The following is a 19791-nucleotide window of genomic DNA, read 5'->3' as shown; positions in this document are numbered from 1 at the left end:
GGATATTTTCTCCAGAGATTACTATTCTGGTATAAAGTTTTTCTGTTTTTATTTTTTCCTTCAGCACTTGGTCATGCCAGTCTTACCTGGCGTGAGATTGTAAGGGTTCCACTGAAAAGCCTGCTGCCAGATGTGTTGGAACTCCATTGCATGTTATTTGTTTCTTTTCTCTTGCTGCTTTTAGGATCCTTTCTTTGTTCTTGACTTTCAGGAGCCTAATTACTAAACGCCTTGAGGCAGTCTTCTTTGCGTTAAATCTGCTTGATGTTCTGTAACCTTCTTGTTCTTGCATAGTGATGTATTTCTCTAGGTTGGGGATGTTGTCTGCTGTTATTCCTTTGGATAAACTTTCTACAGCTGTGTCTCTGTTTACCTTCTCTAAGGCCAGTAACTCTTAGAGGTGCCCTTTGAGGCTATTTACTAAATCTTGTAGGCGTGCTTCATTCTTTTTCTTTTTGTTTTTTCTTTCTTTCTTTTTTTTTGGAGTCTTGCTCTGCCACCCAGTCTGGAGTGCAGTAGCATGATCTCAGCTTGTTGCAGCCTCTGCCTCCTGGGTTCAAGGAATTCTCATGCCTCAGCCTCCTGAGTACCTGGGACTGCAGGCGAACGCCACCATGCCTGGCTAATTTTTTGTATTTTTATTAGAGACTGCGTTTTGCCATGTTGCCCAGGCTGGTCTTGAACTCCAGAGCTCAGGCAGTCTGCCCACCTTGGCCTCCCAAAGTGCTAGGATTACAGGTATGAGCCACTGTGCCCAGCCTCTTTTTCTTTTTTGTTTCCTTTGACTGTGTGTTTTCAAATAGCCTGTCTTCAAGCTCTCTAATTCTTTCTTTTGCTTGATCAAGTCTGCTTTTAAGATACTCTGATCCATTCTTCATTATGTCAATTGCATTTATCAGCTCCAGAATTTCCTTTTGATTCTAATTATTTCCATTTTGTAGTTAAATTCATCTGAAAGATTCTGAATTCCTTCTCTATGTTCTCTTGAATTTCTTCAAGTTTCCTCAAAACAGCTATTTTGAATTTTCTGTCCTGAAGGATTACATATCTCTGCCTCTCTGTGATTGGCCCCTGGTGCTTTATTTAGTTCATTTTGGGAGGTCATGTTTTCCTGGATGGTCTCGATGCTTGTGGATTCTCATTAGTGTCTAGTCATTAAAGAATTAGATGTTTATTATAGTCTTCACCATCTAGTACATCTTGTTTTTACTCATCCTCTTTGGGAATGCTTTCCAGGTATTTGAAAGGACAGGGGTGTTGTGATCTAAGTTGTATCTGCATTAAGGTCACCCCAAATCCAACATCATTGAAGTTCTTACAGACTTGTAGAGGTACCACCTTGGTGGTCTTGAATAAGATCTGGAAGAATTCTTTCTATTGCCAGGCAGAGACTCTTGTTCTCTTCCCTTTTTCCCAAACAGTCTCTTTCTCTGTGCTGGACTGCCTGGAGCTGAGGGATGGGTAACACAAGGACCTCTGTGGCCACTACCACTGGCATTGTGCTGGGTCACCTGAAGTCAGCATGGCACTGGGTCTTGCCCAAGGCCCACTGTAACCACTGCCTGGCTACCTCTCAGGGCCTAGGACTCTACATAATCAGCAGATGGTGAAGCCAGCCAGGCTTGTGTCCTTCCATTCAGAGAGGCGAGTTCTCCTGAGCCCTAGTAGGTTTCAGAGATGCTGTCTGGGAGCCAGGGCCTGGTTTGTAAACCTTAGGAATCTACCTGGTCCTCTGTTCTGCTGCAGCTAAGCTGGCACCAAAATCACAAGACAAAGTCTTTCCCACTCTCTCCTCCCCTTCTCCCAGGCAGGAGAGCCTCTGCCTATGACTGCCAGCATCATAGGCCCATCGGAAGTATTGCCAATGTTCACTTAAGGCCCAAGGACTTTTCAGTCAGCTTGTGGTGAATGCTTCCAGACCTGCAACTCCCCCTTTCTGGCAGTGGGCTCCTTTCTGGCCCCGAATAGGTCCAGAAATTTCATCTAAGAGCCAAGGTCTGAAATTGAGGACCCCGAGTCTGTTTGGTGCTCTTCTCCACTGTGGCAGAGCTGGTACCTAAGCTGGTACCTTTATTTTCCCCTCTACTTTTTTCAAGCAGGAGTCTCTCCCCATAGCCACCATAGCTGGGAATGTGGTAGGTCACACCTGAAGCCAGCATGTTTCATAGTCTCACTCAAGGCCCACAACATGTTCTACCTGGTTACCACTGCTGATTATTCAAGGCTGAAAGGCCCTTTAGTCAGCAGGTGATGAATCCCACCAGGAGTGGATCCTTCCCTTCATGTCAGCTGGTTCCCATCTGGCCCAGGGTTTGTCTAGAAATGTTGTCCAGGAGCTAGGGCCTGGAGTGGGGGCCTCACGACTCTGATTGGTGCACTGTTCTACTTTGGCTGAGCTGGTGTCCAAGTTGCAAAACAAAGTCTTCTTTACTGTTTTCTCTCAAGTTGAAGGAAGGAGTCTCTTTTGGAGCTGTGAGCTGTGAGCTGTGCTGCCTGAGGTTGGCAGAGGGGTGATGCAGGCATTCCCTTAGCCACCCCAGCTGGTGTCTTACTAGGTCATGTGTCCCCTGACTCTGCTGGCTCTGATCCCAGCACAGCTTTTAGACTTTCCTATAAGTTTCAGTCCTTGTGGCCTAGAATGCCTTTTGTTTATTGAGGACCCCAGAGCTCTTTAGCCTTCTGTGGTGAGGCTTGCTGAACTCAAGTTCTGGCTTCTGAGATGAGCAATCCCGCTTTGACTAGAGCCAATCTAAATGCACCCTCTGTGGACGTTGGCTAAGTTCTGCCTGGTGTTGGCAGCACCAAGTTCCAATGTAAAGCCCCACAATTGCTGCACTCTCCCTCTCCCAAACATACAGATTCTCTCTAGTTGGCTGCTGCTGGGGGATGGGGGAAGGGTGGTGTCAGAAATTCAAGGACCTCTCCTACCCACTTCAGTTTGTTTTTCTGCAATATGAAGTTAAAACCAGGTATTGTGATCACTCACCTGATTTTTGGTTCTTGTGAAAGTGTTTTTTTATGTGGATGTCATATTTGGTGTTCTGACAGGGAGGATGATTGGTGGAGGCTTCTGTGTGGCCATCTTGCTCTGCCTTCCAGGGCCTAGACTGGTACATTTGTTAAACAGTGGGTGAACCAAGATTGGCATATGATGACTACCCAAAGTCTATAATTTATCTTAGGGTGCACACTTGATATTGTAACTTCTGTGGGTTTTGACATATGTATAATGACATGCATCTGGCATATAGTATCATACAGATTGGTTTCAATGTCCAAAAATCTCTGGGATCCACCTATTATCTCTCCATTCCCCTGCCCCCTGGCAGCTATTGATTTTTTTTTTTTTTTTTTTTGTAGATGGAGTTTCACTCGGTCACCCAGGTTGGAGTGCAGTGGCACAATCTCGGCTCACTGCAACCTCCGCCTCCTGGGTTCAAGCGATTCTCCTGCCTCAGCCTCCTGAGTAGCTGGGATTACAGGCTTACACCACCATGCCTGGTTAATTTTTTGTGTGTGTTTTTTAATAGAGTCGGGTTTCACCATGTGGGCCAGGCTGGTCTGGAACTCCTGACCTCAAGTGATCCGCCCATGTCGGCCTCCCAAAGTGCTGGGATTATAGGCATGAGCCACTGGACCCAGGCAACTATTGATCTTTTCACTGTATTCCATAGTTTTGCTTTCCCTTCAACATGTATTTATAGAGCACCTACTATGTTCCAGTCAGTTTTGTAGACCTTGGGGATTAAATATTAAATAAGAAGGCAATGACCTTTGGAGCAAGATATAGGCCTGGCAGCTACCCTGAATTTTAATAAATACCACGAGTTTACTAGGCAATCTAGAAGGAGGCCCCTGTCCCAGATTTGGGAGTTAAGGAAAGACTTCATGTAAAAAGTAAGATCTATATCGAAGCCTGAAGAAAGAGGTGGTGTCAACAAGGTAAGGGGATAAAGGAATAGCAACTAAGATTTTCTAGGCAGAGAGAACAGCCTAGGCAAAGGCCAAGAGGATAGAGATAGAATGCACACTTAGGAGCTAAAAGGAGCTCAATAGCGATGGTAGGAAGAACAAATGATTGGAAGATTTTAAGAGGTAGGGGGATATGAAGAGAAATGAAGCTAGAGAAGGGGAGAAGTTTCCTGACTGTGAGTCTTCTTGTAAACCATATCGAAGACTTAGAATTTAAATCTAGAGGTCAGAGAATTTCTTATAGATTTTTTTCTTAAATTAAGCTCTTTATTTAGAGATAATTATAGTTTGACATAGAGTTGAAAGAAGTAATTCAGAGAGACTGGGCACACTGCCTCACACCTGTAATCCCAGCATTTTGGGAGGCTGAGGCGGAAGGATTGCTTTGAGTCTAGGAGTTCAGGACCAGCCTGGGCAACATAGTGAGCCTCTGTGTATTAGTCAGTTTTCATGCTGCTGATGAAGACATACCTGAGACTGGGTAATGTACAAAAGAAAGAGGTTTATTAGACTTACAGTTCCACGTGACTGGGGAGGCCTCACAATCATGGTGGAAGGTGAAAGGCAAAAAGGCATGTCTTACGTGGTGATAGACAAGAGAAGAGTTTGTGCAGGGAAACTCCCATTTTTAAAACCATCAAATCTCATGAAACTTATTCAAGAGAACAGCACGAGAAAGATCCGCCCTCATGAATCAGTTATCTCCCACTGGGTCCCTCTCACAACAAGTGGGAATTATGGCAGCTACAAGATGAGATTTAGATGGGGACACAGAGCCAAACCATATCGCTTTGTCTTTACTAAAAAAAAAAAAGATTTTATATATATATATATTTTCACTGCCTAGAAAATAAATAAATAAATATATATATGCCAGGCGTGGTGGTACACACCTTTAGTCCCAGCTACTCGGAAGACTGAGGTGGAAGGATTGCTTGAGCCCATGAGGGCAAGGCTGTAGTGAGCCATGATTGTGCCACTGCATTCCAGCCTGGGTGATAGAGCAAGATCCTGTCTCAAAAGAAAAAAAAAGTGATAATTTATATTTTCATTTTTCATTCAAAGTCTTTTTTTTTCTTTAGTATCCTAGCCTAAATTTTTTTTTTTTTTTTTTTTTTTTTTTTTTTTTTTTTTTGGGCTCTGAGCTCCTTGCTAATTTGCTAGGCTAGATTAGGCAAACAGAAATCAGCACCCTGAATTATTTTCTACTCTTATCTTAAAGAAGTTTATGGTTTGTGAATGTATGTGAGAGAATTTTGTAAAGCAAGAAGTTGGTAGCTTTAAATAATTCTGGACTTAATATTGATCTGCAACATTTAGAATTTTTGATTTAAAATGTTATTGATACAGTATGAATGCTTGTTGGAATATGAATTCTACTTCAAGGTGTTAGATGATATATTTGCAGAGATACATAGACCCTGCCCTCAAAGTTTAGACTCTGTTGGGTCAAATAGACTTTTTGACATAATTTCGTTTCATTGAGGTAAGTGCAGGGATAGAGATATTAGGGCATTTTTGGAAGAGAAAGGGGGCACTTAACTTACTAGGAGAGGAGGAGTATTGGAGAAGCCATACTTGAACTAACTCTTGAATGGTGAATAGCAATTAATCTGATGAAGGTGATGATAGGACATTTCAGAACATTTAGAACAGCACGAACAGAGGCACATAGAAGCATCATACTGGGATTGCTAGTCGGGAGATTACGAACAGGTTAGTGCTGTTTGAGTCTGTCCAGTGTGGGAGGCAGAAGTTATAAAATAGACACTAAAAGATAAGCCAGGGCCTGTTGCGTTGAGTTTGAACTTGATGCTCAGTGGTTCTCAAACATATCCAGTCCAGTGTTTCTTTTTTTTATAGTAAATATTTTCTAATGCTTCTTGATGATCCTTAAAAGGAACTCTTTTAATTATAATTCACATATAATAAAATTAACACATAATTTCTTTCTTTTTTTTTTGAGACTGAGTCTCGCTCTGTCGCCCAGACTGGAGTGCAGTGGCCCAGTCTCGGCTCACTGCAAGCTCCACCTCCTGGGTTCACGCCATTCTTCTGCCTCAGCCTCCCGAGTAGCTGGGACTACAGGCACCCGCCACCTCGCCCGGCTAATTTTTTGTATTTTTAGTAAGACAGGGTTTTGCTGTGTTAGCCAGGATGGTCTCAATCCCCTGACCTTGTGATTTGCCCTCCTCAGCCTCCCAAAGTACTGGAATTACAGGTGTGAGCCACCGCGCCCGGCCAACACATAATTTCTAATGTGATGTCATAAATGTAACACAAAGGAAAAGTATAAGAAATCTAAAACAACATAATTTGAAATATATAGTTTAAAATAGAAATGTTTAAGCATTATATCCTTAGAACGTGTAATGAATTAATCAGATGCTTGTACCTGTACATAGAATTACTGTGAATACACAGCAAGAAATGCAGGTATATAAAATGTGTTGTATTGGTAGGTAAGATATTTTAAATGGTATTGTCACTGGTAATGAGATTTTTCAAAATACTTAACATCCTGTTTGCTAAGTTCCAACCAAGTCAAAGTACAAGTTGTATTAATTGCATTCCTGGAAATTTTGGTGTTTATTAAAACCGTGAAAAAATACTTTTTTATGTAAAACAAAATACATACTTTCTAGGCTCAAGTAATTATAAACAGGTTTTTCCATACAGTGTCAGATGGGACATTGCAAAGTCATGTGAGACCCAGGTCTGTTTGTCCTGTGGGATGTTCTTGGTCAGGGGTCTGCAAACTTCAGCCCACAGGTCACACTGCCTGTTTTTATATAGCCCATGAGCTAGGAATAGTTTTTACGTTTTTTAAAGAGTTGTACAAAAAGGGGAGGAATATGCCACAGATGGTTACAACTTTTACAGAAAGCTTGCCAACTCCTATTTCTTGGGCATCGAAGGATGCCAAGCATCCCTAGCTCCTGCTCACTTAATGCCAACAGCACTCCTTCCAATCACTGTGAAACCAAATGTAGCCTCCACCATTTCTCAGGTGCCTTTGGGAGGGCAATACTACCTGGTTGAGAACCACTGTTCTGTTTTATCAGTTTTCAAATTTTTATTCCTCTGTGACACGTTTAACATGTGCATGACAGGAATACATGCATGATATAGTTCCCTGCAGAGTTCCTGTGTTTGTAATTTTCTTTTTTTCTTCCATTCAAGTAAACAATTAAAATGAGGGAGGTAATTGTTTAATATAAGGATACTTTGAAAACCCTCTGATTTATACTTATAAAAATCTTTACAAACTTCAATACTTGTACTACTACTACTGCTAACTATATTATGTACAACTTATCTTATACCTCCTAGGAGAGTGCTTCACATCATCCTGCCCGACCACCACTGAAGCAAGTAATAGGCAGCCATGGGATAACTTTAAACAAGCAAGTGCCAGCATCCTATATTTATATTTTAGATATATCACTTTGATGGTGGTATAGAACATAGACTGGAGGGAGTCCACACTTAGTTTAGGTTCAAGATGGTGAGTGCTTCTACCAGCTAGTAGGGACAAACTAGAGGGGACATATTATTAGAGAATTATTTCAGATATAACAATCAGTAGAACTTGACAATTGAAAGTTACAGGCATTTGTTTTTCTTTTTCTTTTTTCTTTTCAAACTCATTTTACTGCCAGCATTTGTTTTTAACACTTTGTTGCCTGCCAGAATCACTTTGGAAACTTTTAAACAATACCAATGCTTAGGCTTCACTCTGTAATTCCTAGAAATCAGAATTTCTGGGATAATAGCTGGGCACTGATATTTTAAAATTGTACTTCAGGATTCTAATGTGCAGCCAGTGTTGACAACCACTGATTCAAGATGTGGAAGAGAGAGAAGAATAAAGGATGAGTACCAGGCTGTCAGCTTAGGCTGCCGGTAGATGGAAGTGGTGTGCTGTGAACAGTATCTGTTTTATGGTGGCTATTCAAGCATTTTTAAAATGAAAATTGATGACTTTGAACCCAAACCAAAATCAGTTTCTCATTTAATTTTTAATTGTTCTAAATTTGGATGAATTGACTCTAGTTCAAGGTATTATTGACTGGAACCCAACGAAAATAACTTTTGTCACAGATGAAATTATATCAGAATGGATATCTCTTGATATTATTTGAGAAGAAGAATGATACAAATTACCTGAGTTGTGACATAATATTGTGAAGCAAGGTGCCAGTGGAAATAATTTTACTTAATTATAAGTATATTATACAAAATAATACTTTTTTTTCTTTCTTTCTTTTTTTTTTTTTTTGAGGTGGAGTCTTACTGTGTCCCCCAGGCTAAAGTGCAGTGGTGCAATCTTGGCTCACTGCAACCTCCACTTCTTGGGTTCAGACGATTCTCCTGCATCAGCCTCCCGAGTAGCTGGGATTACAGGCATACGCCACCACACCCGGCTAATTTTTGTATTGTTAGTGGAGATGGGGTTTCTCCATGTTGGACAGGCTGGTCTTGAACTTCTGACCTCAGGTGACCTGCCCACCTCAGCCTCCCAAAGTGCTGGATTACAGGTGTGAGCCACCATGCCCAGCCTGTATTTGTATTGATTGGCATAGCCAGAGGTTTGGGGTCCTGCTTTCTGGTAAATAGGCAAAGATTCAGTAAATGTTTATTGAATTGTAATGTGAAATATCTTTAATGTACCAGAAAGTTGTAATATTTGCCATACAATTTTTTATATTAATGAAGAAATGAAAGACAGATTGTTTTTCTTTCAGCTCCAGTCTCACTTGCTCTACCTGTATTCTACCTTGTGTTGTCTACCTTTATATTCTTCTGTTCCCACTGCCACCACCCTCTTTTAGTCAGAACTCTTGGTTCTAAATTATAGGAATACAGCTTAAACTACCTTGAATAGCTGATGGAATATTGGGTTGTCTGTAGGAAGGATGCTGAGATAGCATTATAGAATTGCAGGAAGGCCTGCAGGAACCAGACTCTTGGGAACTGTAAAACAGGGATATCACCCCATTAAAATCCACTCTCATCTCTCCTTGGCTTCATTCTATTTTCTTGCAGACATGCTTTTGCCAAAAGGTTCAAGAAAATGCTGTCTGTAACCCCAGCCTCATGTCCTTCTTGTACTATGACCCAAAAAGACAAGACCATTTCTCCTGCCTTAAATTAGGAAATTCATTTAGACCAGTCAGTGTGCCCAGAGAAAGGAGGACATTGTGATCTGTCTGGTTTGGAGCTTATGCCAGTCCCCATGGCCACTAGCAGATAGGGGCATAGCAAAGAAGAGGCAAGGGGAAGCTTACTCTTGGGACTAAGTTATTAACTGCTGCTCTTCTCTCCTAGGCTCCATTGCCTTAGCCCTCTGATAATTTCCCACTTTAGTCCAACTACTTACTGTTATCAGATTCAGTTTAGAAAAATTTTTTTTAATTAAAAACATTTTTAAAAGAGAGACAGGGTTTTGCTGTGTTTTCCAGGCTGGTCTCAACCTCCAGGGCTTAAACAATCCTCCTGCTTCAGCCTTTGGAGTAGCTGGGACTGCAGGCATGTGATACCACACCTGGCCAGATTTGGCGTTCTAAACCACATGTTGCATCATGATTTCCCAGTTACCTAGCCCTTAGTGGCCCCTCATTGTGTATATATAACAATGTCTAAACTTGATACACTTTAATCTGGCTGCAGACTGCCTTCTCTAACTTATCTCTCAGTTTTTCTATTCACTGTTGGCCCTCTAAGCTCTGATAACACTTACATGTTCCTCACTCAAACATCTAAACCTTAAGTAAAAAATTTGTGGTAATACTCTTCAAATCATTGATGTCTCAGGATCTCTGAAGGCCAGCAACTGAAGCATTGTAGCTACTCATTAGGGACTGGAATCTCTGTATCATTGTTGGCAGAATGTACCAGTTTACATTTTTTTCAGTGGTGGTGATACTGAGTCTACTTCTCTATGTAGTCACTTGTGACAACTAATCAGAGGGACACCTGGCTTAAGTTGAGGCTTTGTCCCTGCACTTATCTCATGGTGCTTTCAGAAAAATCAGTTGGCTGCTTGAAGCTTCAGTTTCCTTTTCTATAAGTTGAGAGTGAAGAGCACTATAATACTATTATCTACCCCATTGCCTTTGAAAATTGATTATGAGGGTCAAGTGTAGTAATACAGACATACCTTGGAAATACCATGGGTTTGGTTCCAGGTGGCCACAATAAAGTGAATAATGCAATTAAGCGAGTCACATGAATTTTTTTGTTTCCTAGTGCATCAAAGTTGTGTTTATGCTGTACCATACCATATCATACTACACTATATTAAGTGTATAATAGCACTATGTCTTTAAAAGCAATATACATTCCTTAGTTAAGGGATACTTTATTACTATTGAAGAGGCCCAAGTGAGAGGATTACTTGAGCCCGGGAGTTTGAGGCTGCAAGTGAGCTATGATTGTGCCCCTGCACTCCAGCCTGGGTAACAGAGACCCCATCTCTCCCCTCCAAAAAACCTAAAAACTTTATTGCTAAAAAATGCTAATGATTACCTGAGCCTTCAGCAAGTCATATTCTTTTTGCTGGTGGAGGGTCTTGCCTTGATGTCTTGTTTTTGTTTTCTAAATATGTGTGCCTGTGTGTGTGTGTGTGTGTGTGTGTGTGTGTGTGTGTGTGTGTGTCAGAAGTGGGATTTGAATTGCCTTGATGTCAGTGGCTGCTTACTGATAGAGTGGTGATTGCTGAAAGTTGGGGTGGCTGTGGCAATTTCTTAAATAATACAACAATGAGGTGGTTACATCTGTGGACTCTCCCTTTCATGAAAGATTTCTCTGTATCATGTGATGCTGTTTGATAGCATTTTACCCAAAGTAGAACCTCTTTCAAATTGGAGTCAGTTCTCTCCAACCCTGCTGCTGCTTTATCAACTAAGTTTCTGTAATGTTCTAAGTCCTTTGTTGTCACTTCAGCAATGTTCACAGCATCTTTACTAGGACTATATACCAAGAAACCACTTTGTTTACTCCTCCATAACGAGTAACTTCTTATCCATTCAAGTTTGATCATAAGATTGCAACAATTCAATCACATCTTCAGATTTCATTTCTAATTCTGGTTCTCTTGCTATTTTCACCACATATGCAGTTACTTCCTCCACTGAAGTCTTGGACCCCTCAAAGTCATCCATGAGGGATGGAATCAACTTCCTCCAAACTCCCGTTAATGTTGATATTTTGACATTCTTCTATGAATCATGAATGTTCTTAATGGCATCTAGAATGGTGAATCCTTTCCTGAAGGTTTTCAGTTTATTCTGCCTGGATCCATTAGAGTAATCACTGTCTATGGCAGCTATAGACTTACAAAATGTATTTCTTTCTTTTTTTTTTTTCTTTTTAGACAGGGTCTTGCTGTGTCGCCCAGGCAGGAGTGCAATGGTGCCATCTTGGCTTATTCAGCCTTGACTGCCTGTGCTCATGTGATCCTCCCACCTCAGTCTCCTAAGTAGCTGGGACCACAGATGTGTACCACCCCGCCTGGCTAATTTTTTTGTATTTTTTGTCAAAACGTGGTCTTGCCATGTTGCCCAGAATGGTCTTGAACTCCCAGGCTCAAGCAATCTGCCCACCTAGGCCTCCCAAGTGCTGAGATTATAGGCTTGAGCCACTATGCCTGGTCACAAAATGTATTTCTTAAAAAAAAAAAAAAAAAAAGACTTGACGGTCAGAATTACTTCTTGATCCATGGACTGAAGAATGAATGCCGTGTTAGCAGTCATGAAAAGAACATCTCTTTGTACGTCTCCATCAGAGCGCTTGAGTGACTACGTGCATTATTTGTGAGTAGTAATATTTTGAAAGGAATCTTTTTTCTGAGCAGTAGGTTTCCTTAAAATATTAAGCCCACTGTGAATATTTTAAATTCAGCTGAATATTTTAAATTCAGCAAGCCATGCTGTAAACAGATGTGCTGTTTAGGCTTTGTTGTTCCATTTACAGAGCATGGGCAGAGTAGATTTAACATCATTCCTTTTTTTTTTTTTTTTTTTTTTTTTTTTTTGAGATGGAGTCTCGCTCTGTCGCCCGGGCTGGAGTGCAGTGGCCGGATCTCAGCTCACTGCAAGCTCCGCCTCCCGGGTTTACGCCATTCTCCTGCCTCAGCCTCCCGAGTAGCTGGGACTACAGGCGCCCGCCACCTTGCCCGTCTAGTTTTTTTGTATTTTTAGTAGAGACGGGGTTTCACTGTGTTAGCCAGGATGGTCTCGATCTCCTGACCTCGTGATCCGCCCGTCTCGGCCTCCCAAAGTGCTGGGATTACAGGCTTGAGCCACCGCGCCCGGCCCGAGTTTTCTGAATGATAAATGACCATTGGCTTCAACTTCAAGTCACCAACTGCATTGGCCCCTAACAAGAGAGTCAGCCTGTCATTTGAGGCTAGGCATTGACTTCTCTAGCTGTGAAAGTCCTACTTTATGAGAACTCACAAACAAAAAATAAAGTCCTAGATGGTATCTTTCTCCAATACACAGCTATTTCATCTATACTGAAAATCTTTTGTTTAGTGTAACTACCTTCATCAAATAGCTGGATCTTCTGGATAACTCGCTGCAGCTCCTACATCAGCACTTGCTGCTTCATCTTGTACTTTTGTGTTAATGGAGACAATTTCTTTCTTTAAACCTCATGAACCAACCTTGCTTCAAACTTTTCTTCTGTAAGCTTTCTCACCTCTCTCAACCTACATATAATTAAAGAAAGTTAGGGCCTTGCCCTCGATTAGGTTTTGGCTTATGGGAAGGTTGTGGCTGGTTTGATCTTTTGTCCAGACCACCAAAACCTTCTCCATATCAGCAATAAGGCTGTTGTGCTTTCTTTTTTTTTTTTTTTTTTTTTGAGACAGAGTCTCACACTGTCCTCCAGGCTGAGGCTGGAGTGCAGTTGTTGCAGTTGTGCAATCTCGGCTCACTGCAACCTCTGGCTCCTGGGTTCATGCATTTCTTCTGCCTCAGCCTCCGAGTAGCTGGGATTACAGGTGTGCACCACTACGCCCAGCTAATTTTTGTATTTTTAGTAGAGACATGGTTTCACCATGTTGTCCAGGCTGGCCTCAGACTCCTGACCTCAAGTGATCTGCCCGATTCGGCCTCCCAAAGTGCCAGGATTACAGGCGTGAACCTGTACTGCGCCTGGCTCTGTTTTGCTTTCTTGTCATTTGTGTGTGCACTGGAGTAGCACTTTTAATTTCTTTCAAGAACTTCTCCTTGGCGTTCACAACTTGGCTAGCTGTCTGGCACAGGAGGCCTAGCTTTCAGCCTATCTTGGCTTCCTCTCTAAGCTTAAACATTTCTAGCTTTTGATTTAAAATGAGATATGTTTGACTCTTTCTCTTGAATATTTAGAGGCCATTGTAGGGTTATTAATTGGCCTAAATTCAATGTTGTGTGTCTCAGGTCATAGGGAGGCTTGCAGAGAGGGAAAGAGAAGGAACGGCCAGTGGTTGGAACAGTCAGAACACAAGACATTTATCAATTAGTTAGTTTATCTGTCTTCTATGGGCATGGTTCATGGTGCCCTGAAAGAATTCCAATAGTAACATTGAAGATCTCTGATCACAGATCACCATAACAGATATATATAGTAGTGAAAAAGTTTGAAATATGAGAATTTTCAAAATGTGACACAGAGACACAAGGTGAGCATATGCTATTTGAAAAATGGCACCGATAGACTTCCTTAGTATAGGGTTGCCACAGACCTTAAATTTGTAAAAAATGCAGTATCTGTGAAGTATAATAAAGTGAAGTTCAATAAAGTGATGCACAATAAAATGAAGTACGTCTGTAGATGTGAAAATGCTATGGTATGCTAAAGAGTACTGTGCAAATTTAAGGCATGTTACTATGCTTGAGCTTATATTTAGTTACTGTGTTTTCTTGGATAGTAGAATAGAGAACCCAGATTCAATGGCAATTAACTTTTGAAAATTTATGGGAAAGTATAAAGTAGTAAATAATTTCACAGTACTATTATTGTGAATGAGCTATTTGGCTGAGATGGACTTCAAAGCTAAGATAATACATTCACTTAATAATTTACTTAGTGCATCATATGGATAAGGCATTATACAGTTGAAGTATATCAAACCAAGCCTAGCTATAAGGCACTGTGAAATTATGTAAGATTTTTATCAACCAATTAATTTAATTCTTTTGTTTTATTGTTATTATTATTTTAGAGACAGGGTCTTGCTATGTTGCTCAGGCTGGACTTGAACTTCTGGGCTCCAGCTGTCCTCCTGCCTCAGCTTCCCAAGTAGCTGGGACTACAGGCACACACCACCACACCTGGCTTGTTTTATTACTTCAAAAAAATTTTCGTTTTATCTCCCCACCATAGAACTGGATATTTAAAAATTATATTCTAGTTATTGATACCAAATTGAGTGACATGGAATTTTTAACAGTAGCTTTTCTGATATTTGATATTTCCAAAGGGAGTATTTTTGCTATAAAGAGCTTATTCTCATTACTGTCTGCCCCCTCCTCCACCCACCTTTTTTTTTTTTTTCAGTGCAGTCTTGCTCTGTCACCCAGGCTGGAGTGGAGTGGTGTGATCTGAGCTCACTGCTACCTCTGCCTCTTGGGTTCAAGCAGTTCTTCTGCCTCAGCCTCCTGAGTAGCCGGGACTACAGGTGTGTGCAGCCACACCCGGCCAATTTTGTAATTTTAGTAGAAAAATGGGGTTTCACCGTTTTGGCCAGGATGTTCTCAAATTTCTGACCTCAAGTGATCTGTCCACCTCAGCCTCGCAAAGTGTTGGGATTATAGGTGTGAGCCACCGTACCTGGCCTCCTTACTGTCCCATGATGACCTTTTATGAAAGTTTATTTCAGTGACTTTTTTTTTTTTTTTTTTTGAGACAGTGTCTCTGTCACCCAGACTGGAGTGCAGTGGTACAATTTTGACTCACTGCAGTCTCCGCCTCCTGGTTCGAGCGATTCTTGTGCCTCAGCCTCCTGAGTAGCTGAGATTACAGGCATGCACCACTATGCCTGGCTAATTTTTGTAGTTTTAGTAGAGATGGGGTTTCACCATGTTGGCCAGTTTGGTCTCTTAACTCCTAACCTCAAGTGATCTCGCCTCTGCCTCCCAGAGTGCTGAGATTACAGGCGTGAGCCACTGTGTCTGGCCTGTTTCAGTGATTTAAGAGTCACTCAAAATATGATCTGTAGTTAAGAAGCTATCCTTTTTAGTTACCTACTAAATTCAAATTATTTGCTTTTTCTGTCATCTTTATAGTCTATTGCATCTGCAGACATGGATTTCAACCAGTTGGAAGCATTCTTGACTGCTCAAACCAAAAAGCAAGGTGGGATCACATCTGACCAAGCTGCTGTCATTTCCAAATTCTGGAAGAGCCACAAGACAAAAATCCGTGAGAGCCTCATGAACCAGAGCCGCTGGAATAGCGGGCTTCGGGGCCTGAGCTGGAGAGTTGATGGCAAGTCTCAGTCAAGGCATTCAGCTCAAATACACACGCCTGTTGCCATTATAGAGCTGGAATTAGGCAAATATGGACAGGTGAGTTAAACTTAAGTCAATTTTCCTTTGTAAACTATATTTTTCATTACATGTTAGCTTGTTCATTCAAATTGATTTTATGCAATAACAGCAACAGGAAAAGACACCGGTTCCTAGAATCCTTTTTTCAGAGGTAGAATCATCTGAAAATTTGGGTACCCTTACTTGTGGACAGAGTCTGGAAACTAGCCTCAGGTCCTGGCAGCTGTCTCAGAAGAACAGAATGGGCCAATAACGTGATTGCTCAGAAGCTGACCACTACTGCATTTGGTTAGATCTCAGAATCCTTGGCATTTGGTTAGAATTTCCAAGGCAATAATAGAGATAATAAATAAAGACCAAGAATTCGGATTAGGCAGCACAATCTCATCCAGTCATCTTTAATAATCAGTCAGGGGTAGGAGGCAGTGTATCTTAATTTAGATTAATACATTGTTCCTAAAGACCCCTAAATGTGCTGTCTTTGTCTTTGAGGTCACAGATAATTCTCAATTTAATCTTATGTACAGTGCTTTTTTTCCCAACAGTTTCAGCAGTCATTATGGCAGATAATTTTAATGTCTATATGGTTTTTCTTGACGTCATTCACTTTGTGTTCCAGATGACTGCCAGCTCAGACTTTTAATGATCTGGCTTATGTCTTTCGGGGGGAAAAAAATAAATTGGTAATTAGGAAGAGAAAACCCAGGTCACTGAATTAGCTAATCACATTTATTTTCAGATAAATAAGTAAGTGCTTCTACTATATCCAATAGAAATTTATTTCTTCTTAATGATGAGAGTATTTTTGACCTTGTCAGATTTTCTCACATATTTTCTTTTATAGTTTCTTTAGATTTTTCAGTGTTTGCAGTTCTGTACTGACTTTAATTTTAATTTAAAAGATAATTCAGGGCTGGGCACGATGGCTCATGCCTGTAATCCCAGCACTTTGGGAGGCTGAGGTGAGGGGATCACCTGAGGTCAGGAGTTCGAGACCAGCCTGACCAACATCGAGAAACCCCATCTCTACTAAAAATACAAAATTAGCTGGGCATGGTGGCACATGCTTGTAATCCCAGCTACTTGGGAGGCTGAGGCACGAGAATCGCTTGAATCCGGGAGGCAGAGGTTGTGGTGAGCCGAGATCATGCCATTGCACTCCAGCCTGGGCAATACAAGCGAAACTCTGTCTCCAAAAAAAATTTTTTTTTTAATAATAAAAGATAATTCAGCCGGGGCGCAGTGGCTCACGCCTGTAATCCCAACACTTTGGGAGGCCAAGGTGGGTGGATCACCTGAGATCAGGACCTTGAGACCAGCCTGGCCAACATGGTGAAACCCTGTCTCTACTAAAAATACAAAAATTAGCCAGCATTGTGGCAGGCGCCTATAATCCCAGCTACCTGGGAGGCTGAGGCAGAAGAATCACTTGAATCCGGGAGGCGGAGGTTGCAGTGAGCCGAGATCGAGCTACTGCATTCCAGCCTGGGCTACAAGAGTGAGATTCCACTTAAAAAAAAAAAAAAAAGATAATTCATTAAAAAATTTTCACCGGGCACAGTGGCTCATGTCTATAATCCCAGCACTTTGGAAGGCCAAGGCAGGTGGATCACTTGAGGTCAGGAGTTCAAGACCAGACTGGCCAACATGATAAAACCCTATCTCTCCTACTAAAAATACAAAAACAAAACAAAACAATAAAAACAACAACAACAACAACAAAAATTGCCGGACATGGTGGCAGGCACCAGTAATCACAGTTACTCAGGAGGCTGAGGCAGGATAATTGGCTTCAGCCTGGGAGGTGGAGGTTGCAGTGAGCAGAGATCATGTCACTGCACTCCAGCCTGGGTGGGAGACCCTGCTGCAAAAAAAGAAAAATTTTAAATTTGGAGTACCTTTTTACGCTACTTGTACTTGTTGACTAATTTGTCTGATCCTAAAGTGAGTTCTCTTTCTGGGCTCGGTGGCTCACGCCTGTAATCCCAGCACTTTGGGAGGCTGAGGCAGGTGGATCATCTGAGGTTAGGAGATCGAGACCAGTCTGGCCAACATGGGGAAACCACATCTCTACTAAAAATACAAAAATTAGCTGGACATGGTGGCAGGCACCTGTAATTCCAGCTACTCAGGGGGCTAAGGCAGGAAAATCACTTGAACCCAGGAGGCAGAGGTTGTTGTCAACCAAGATGGCGCCACTGCACTCCAGTCTAGGCAACAGTGAGACTGTCTCAAAAAAAAAAAAAAAAAAAAAAAAAAAAAAAAAAAAAAAAAAAAAAAAAAACCAGGCTGGGCGCGGTGGCTCACGGCTCTAATGCCAGCACTTTGGGAGGCCGAGGCGGGTGGATCACGAGATCAGTAGATCGAGACCATTCTGGCTAACACGGTGAAACCCCGTCTCTACTAAAAACACAAAAAAATTAGCTGGGCGTGGTGGTGGGCGCCTGTAGTCCCAGCTACTCGGGAGGCTGAGGCAGGAGAATGGTGTGAATCTGGGAGGTGGAGCTTTCAGTGAGCCGAGATCGTGCCACTGCACTCCAGCTTGGGCGACAGAGCAAGACTCTGTCTCAAAAAAAAAAAAAAAAACACACTCATCTGTTCTCTTAACCATTATGTTATGTGACAGATATTTTTATACACACACACACACAAATCCAACAGATTAGAAAAGTGTAATAAGTACGCTTGGATATCTAAGTTTTACCAGCCGTTTATATCGGCTATTTAGTTTTTATCCTGCCAGTAGTGCTTATTTCATTTTGTCTATATTTAACATTTGGGAAGGAATATGAAAACATATCTATTTTAAGATTCCTAGAAAGCTATGATATTATTTCATTAATACTATCATAAGTTTTTAGGTTACAGGTTGCTTACGTCTGTAATCCCAGCACTTTGGGAAGCTGAGGCAGGCAGATCACTTGAGGTCAGGAGTTTGAGACCAGCCTGGCCAACATGGTGAAACCCTGTCTCTACTAAAAATATAAAGAATTAGCTGAGCGTGGTGGTATGTGTCTGTACTCAGGAGGCTGAGGTACAAGAATCACTTGAGCCTGGAAGGCAGAGGTTGCAGCAAGCTGAGATTGGATCACTTCACTTTAGCCTTGGTTACAGAGTAAGACTGTGTCTTGGGGAAAAAAAAAAAGAAGAAAAAAAAAGTATAGCAATGATTGTATACACATGTCAGAACTTATAAAATTGTATCCTTTTTTATGTGCAGTTTATTGTACATCACATACTTCAAAGTAGGAAAGAAATGGTCACAATGAAAATGATTGATATTGCACTTCAGCCCATAAAATCCTTTTTATTTGTTTTTTGAGACAGAATCTCATTCTGTCGCCCAGGCTGGAGTGCAATGGCGTAATCTGGGCTCACTGCAAGCTCCGCCGTCTGAGTTCAAGCGGTTCTCCTGCCTCAGCCTCCCAAGTAGCTGGGATTACAGGCGCCTGCCACCACACCTAGTTTATTTTTTGTATTTTTAGTAGAGACGGTGGTTTCACCATCTTGGCCAGGCTGGTCTTGAACTCCTGACCTCATGATCCACCCGCCTCGGCCTCCCAAAGTGCTGGGATTACAGGCGTGAGCCACTGCACCCGGCCTATAAAATCCTTTTTAATACAAATATATGAAGTCAAGAAAAGTTGTAAAGAATAAAGTAAACAATAATAGAACCTAGATTGGCAGTAAAATATACAGCCCACATCCTACAGGAAATGTTTTTGTGAGAACTGGATCCTTGGTTAGTACTTAGGCCAGCTTCTAGGTTAGTGTTATTTATGAAATACTCCACTAACTCAAGTGCCCAATTTTTAGAACACCTATAGGCACCCACATCAAAGTTGTTTTCACACTGCTGACATTGGATGAGCTTGTGAGAGAATTAACGATCCTAGGATATCAAGAAGTTGCTTCCAAGAAGGGTGACCAGTTTTTTGTTGAACTCTGATGTGTGTGTATGTCTATTTGTGTCACCCAGGACAATTAAAGTACTGTCTTCAGTTTATGTCATTTTAAAGCAGTAGTTCTTAACCATGGTCACACATAAGAATCACATTCAGAGCTTTAAACATTTTGATGCTCAGGCCTTACCCCGACCAATTACATAAGAATCTGTAGGGGTGGAACACAGGTAACGTTATTCTTTAAAGCTCCCCAGATGATTTCAGTATCCAGGGTTGAGAACCACTGTGTTCAAGGTAGCTGAAATAATTGGATTTGATGTGTTAATAGAACTTGGTGTCATATTTTTACGTCAATAAGTCAATATATGTTGGCA

At 41.5% G+C, this 19791-nt stretch overlaps 1 protein-coding gene across 3 annotated transcripts in view; it reads left to right on the top strand.

The window, feature by feature from the left end:
- Nucleotides 1-19791, top strand: part of COMMD1 (copper metabolism domain containing 1) — a 237244-nt gene that overhangs the window by 78874 nt on the left and 138579 nt on the right. For all 3 annotated transcript variants that reach the window (XM_010369124.2, XM_030921768.1, XM_030921769.1), the window contains one exon: nt 15249-15530. In XM_010369124.2, the coding sequence (XP_010367426.1) occupies nt 15249-15530 (282 nt within the window). The remainder of the gene's footprint in view (nt 1-15248; nt 15531-19791) is intronic.

The sequence above is a fragment of the Rhinopithecus roxellana genome, chromosome 17, assembly GCF_007565055.1.
Source record: "Rhinopithecus roxellana isolate Shanxi Qingling chromosome 17, ASM756505v1, whole genome shotgun sequence".
NCBI lineage: Eukaryota > Metazoa > Chordata > Mammalia > Primates > Cercopithecidae > Rhinopithecus > Rhinopithecus roxellana.
Note: the sequence above shows the minus strand (reverse complement) of the source record. Positions and strands in the feature narration are given on the sequence as shown.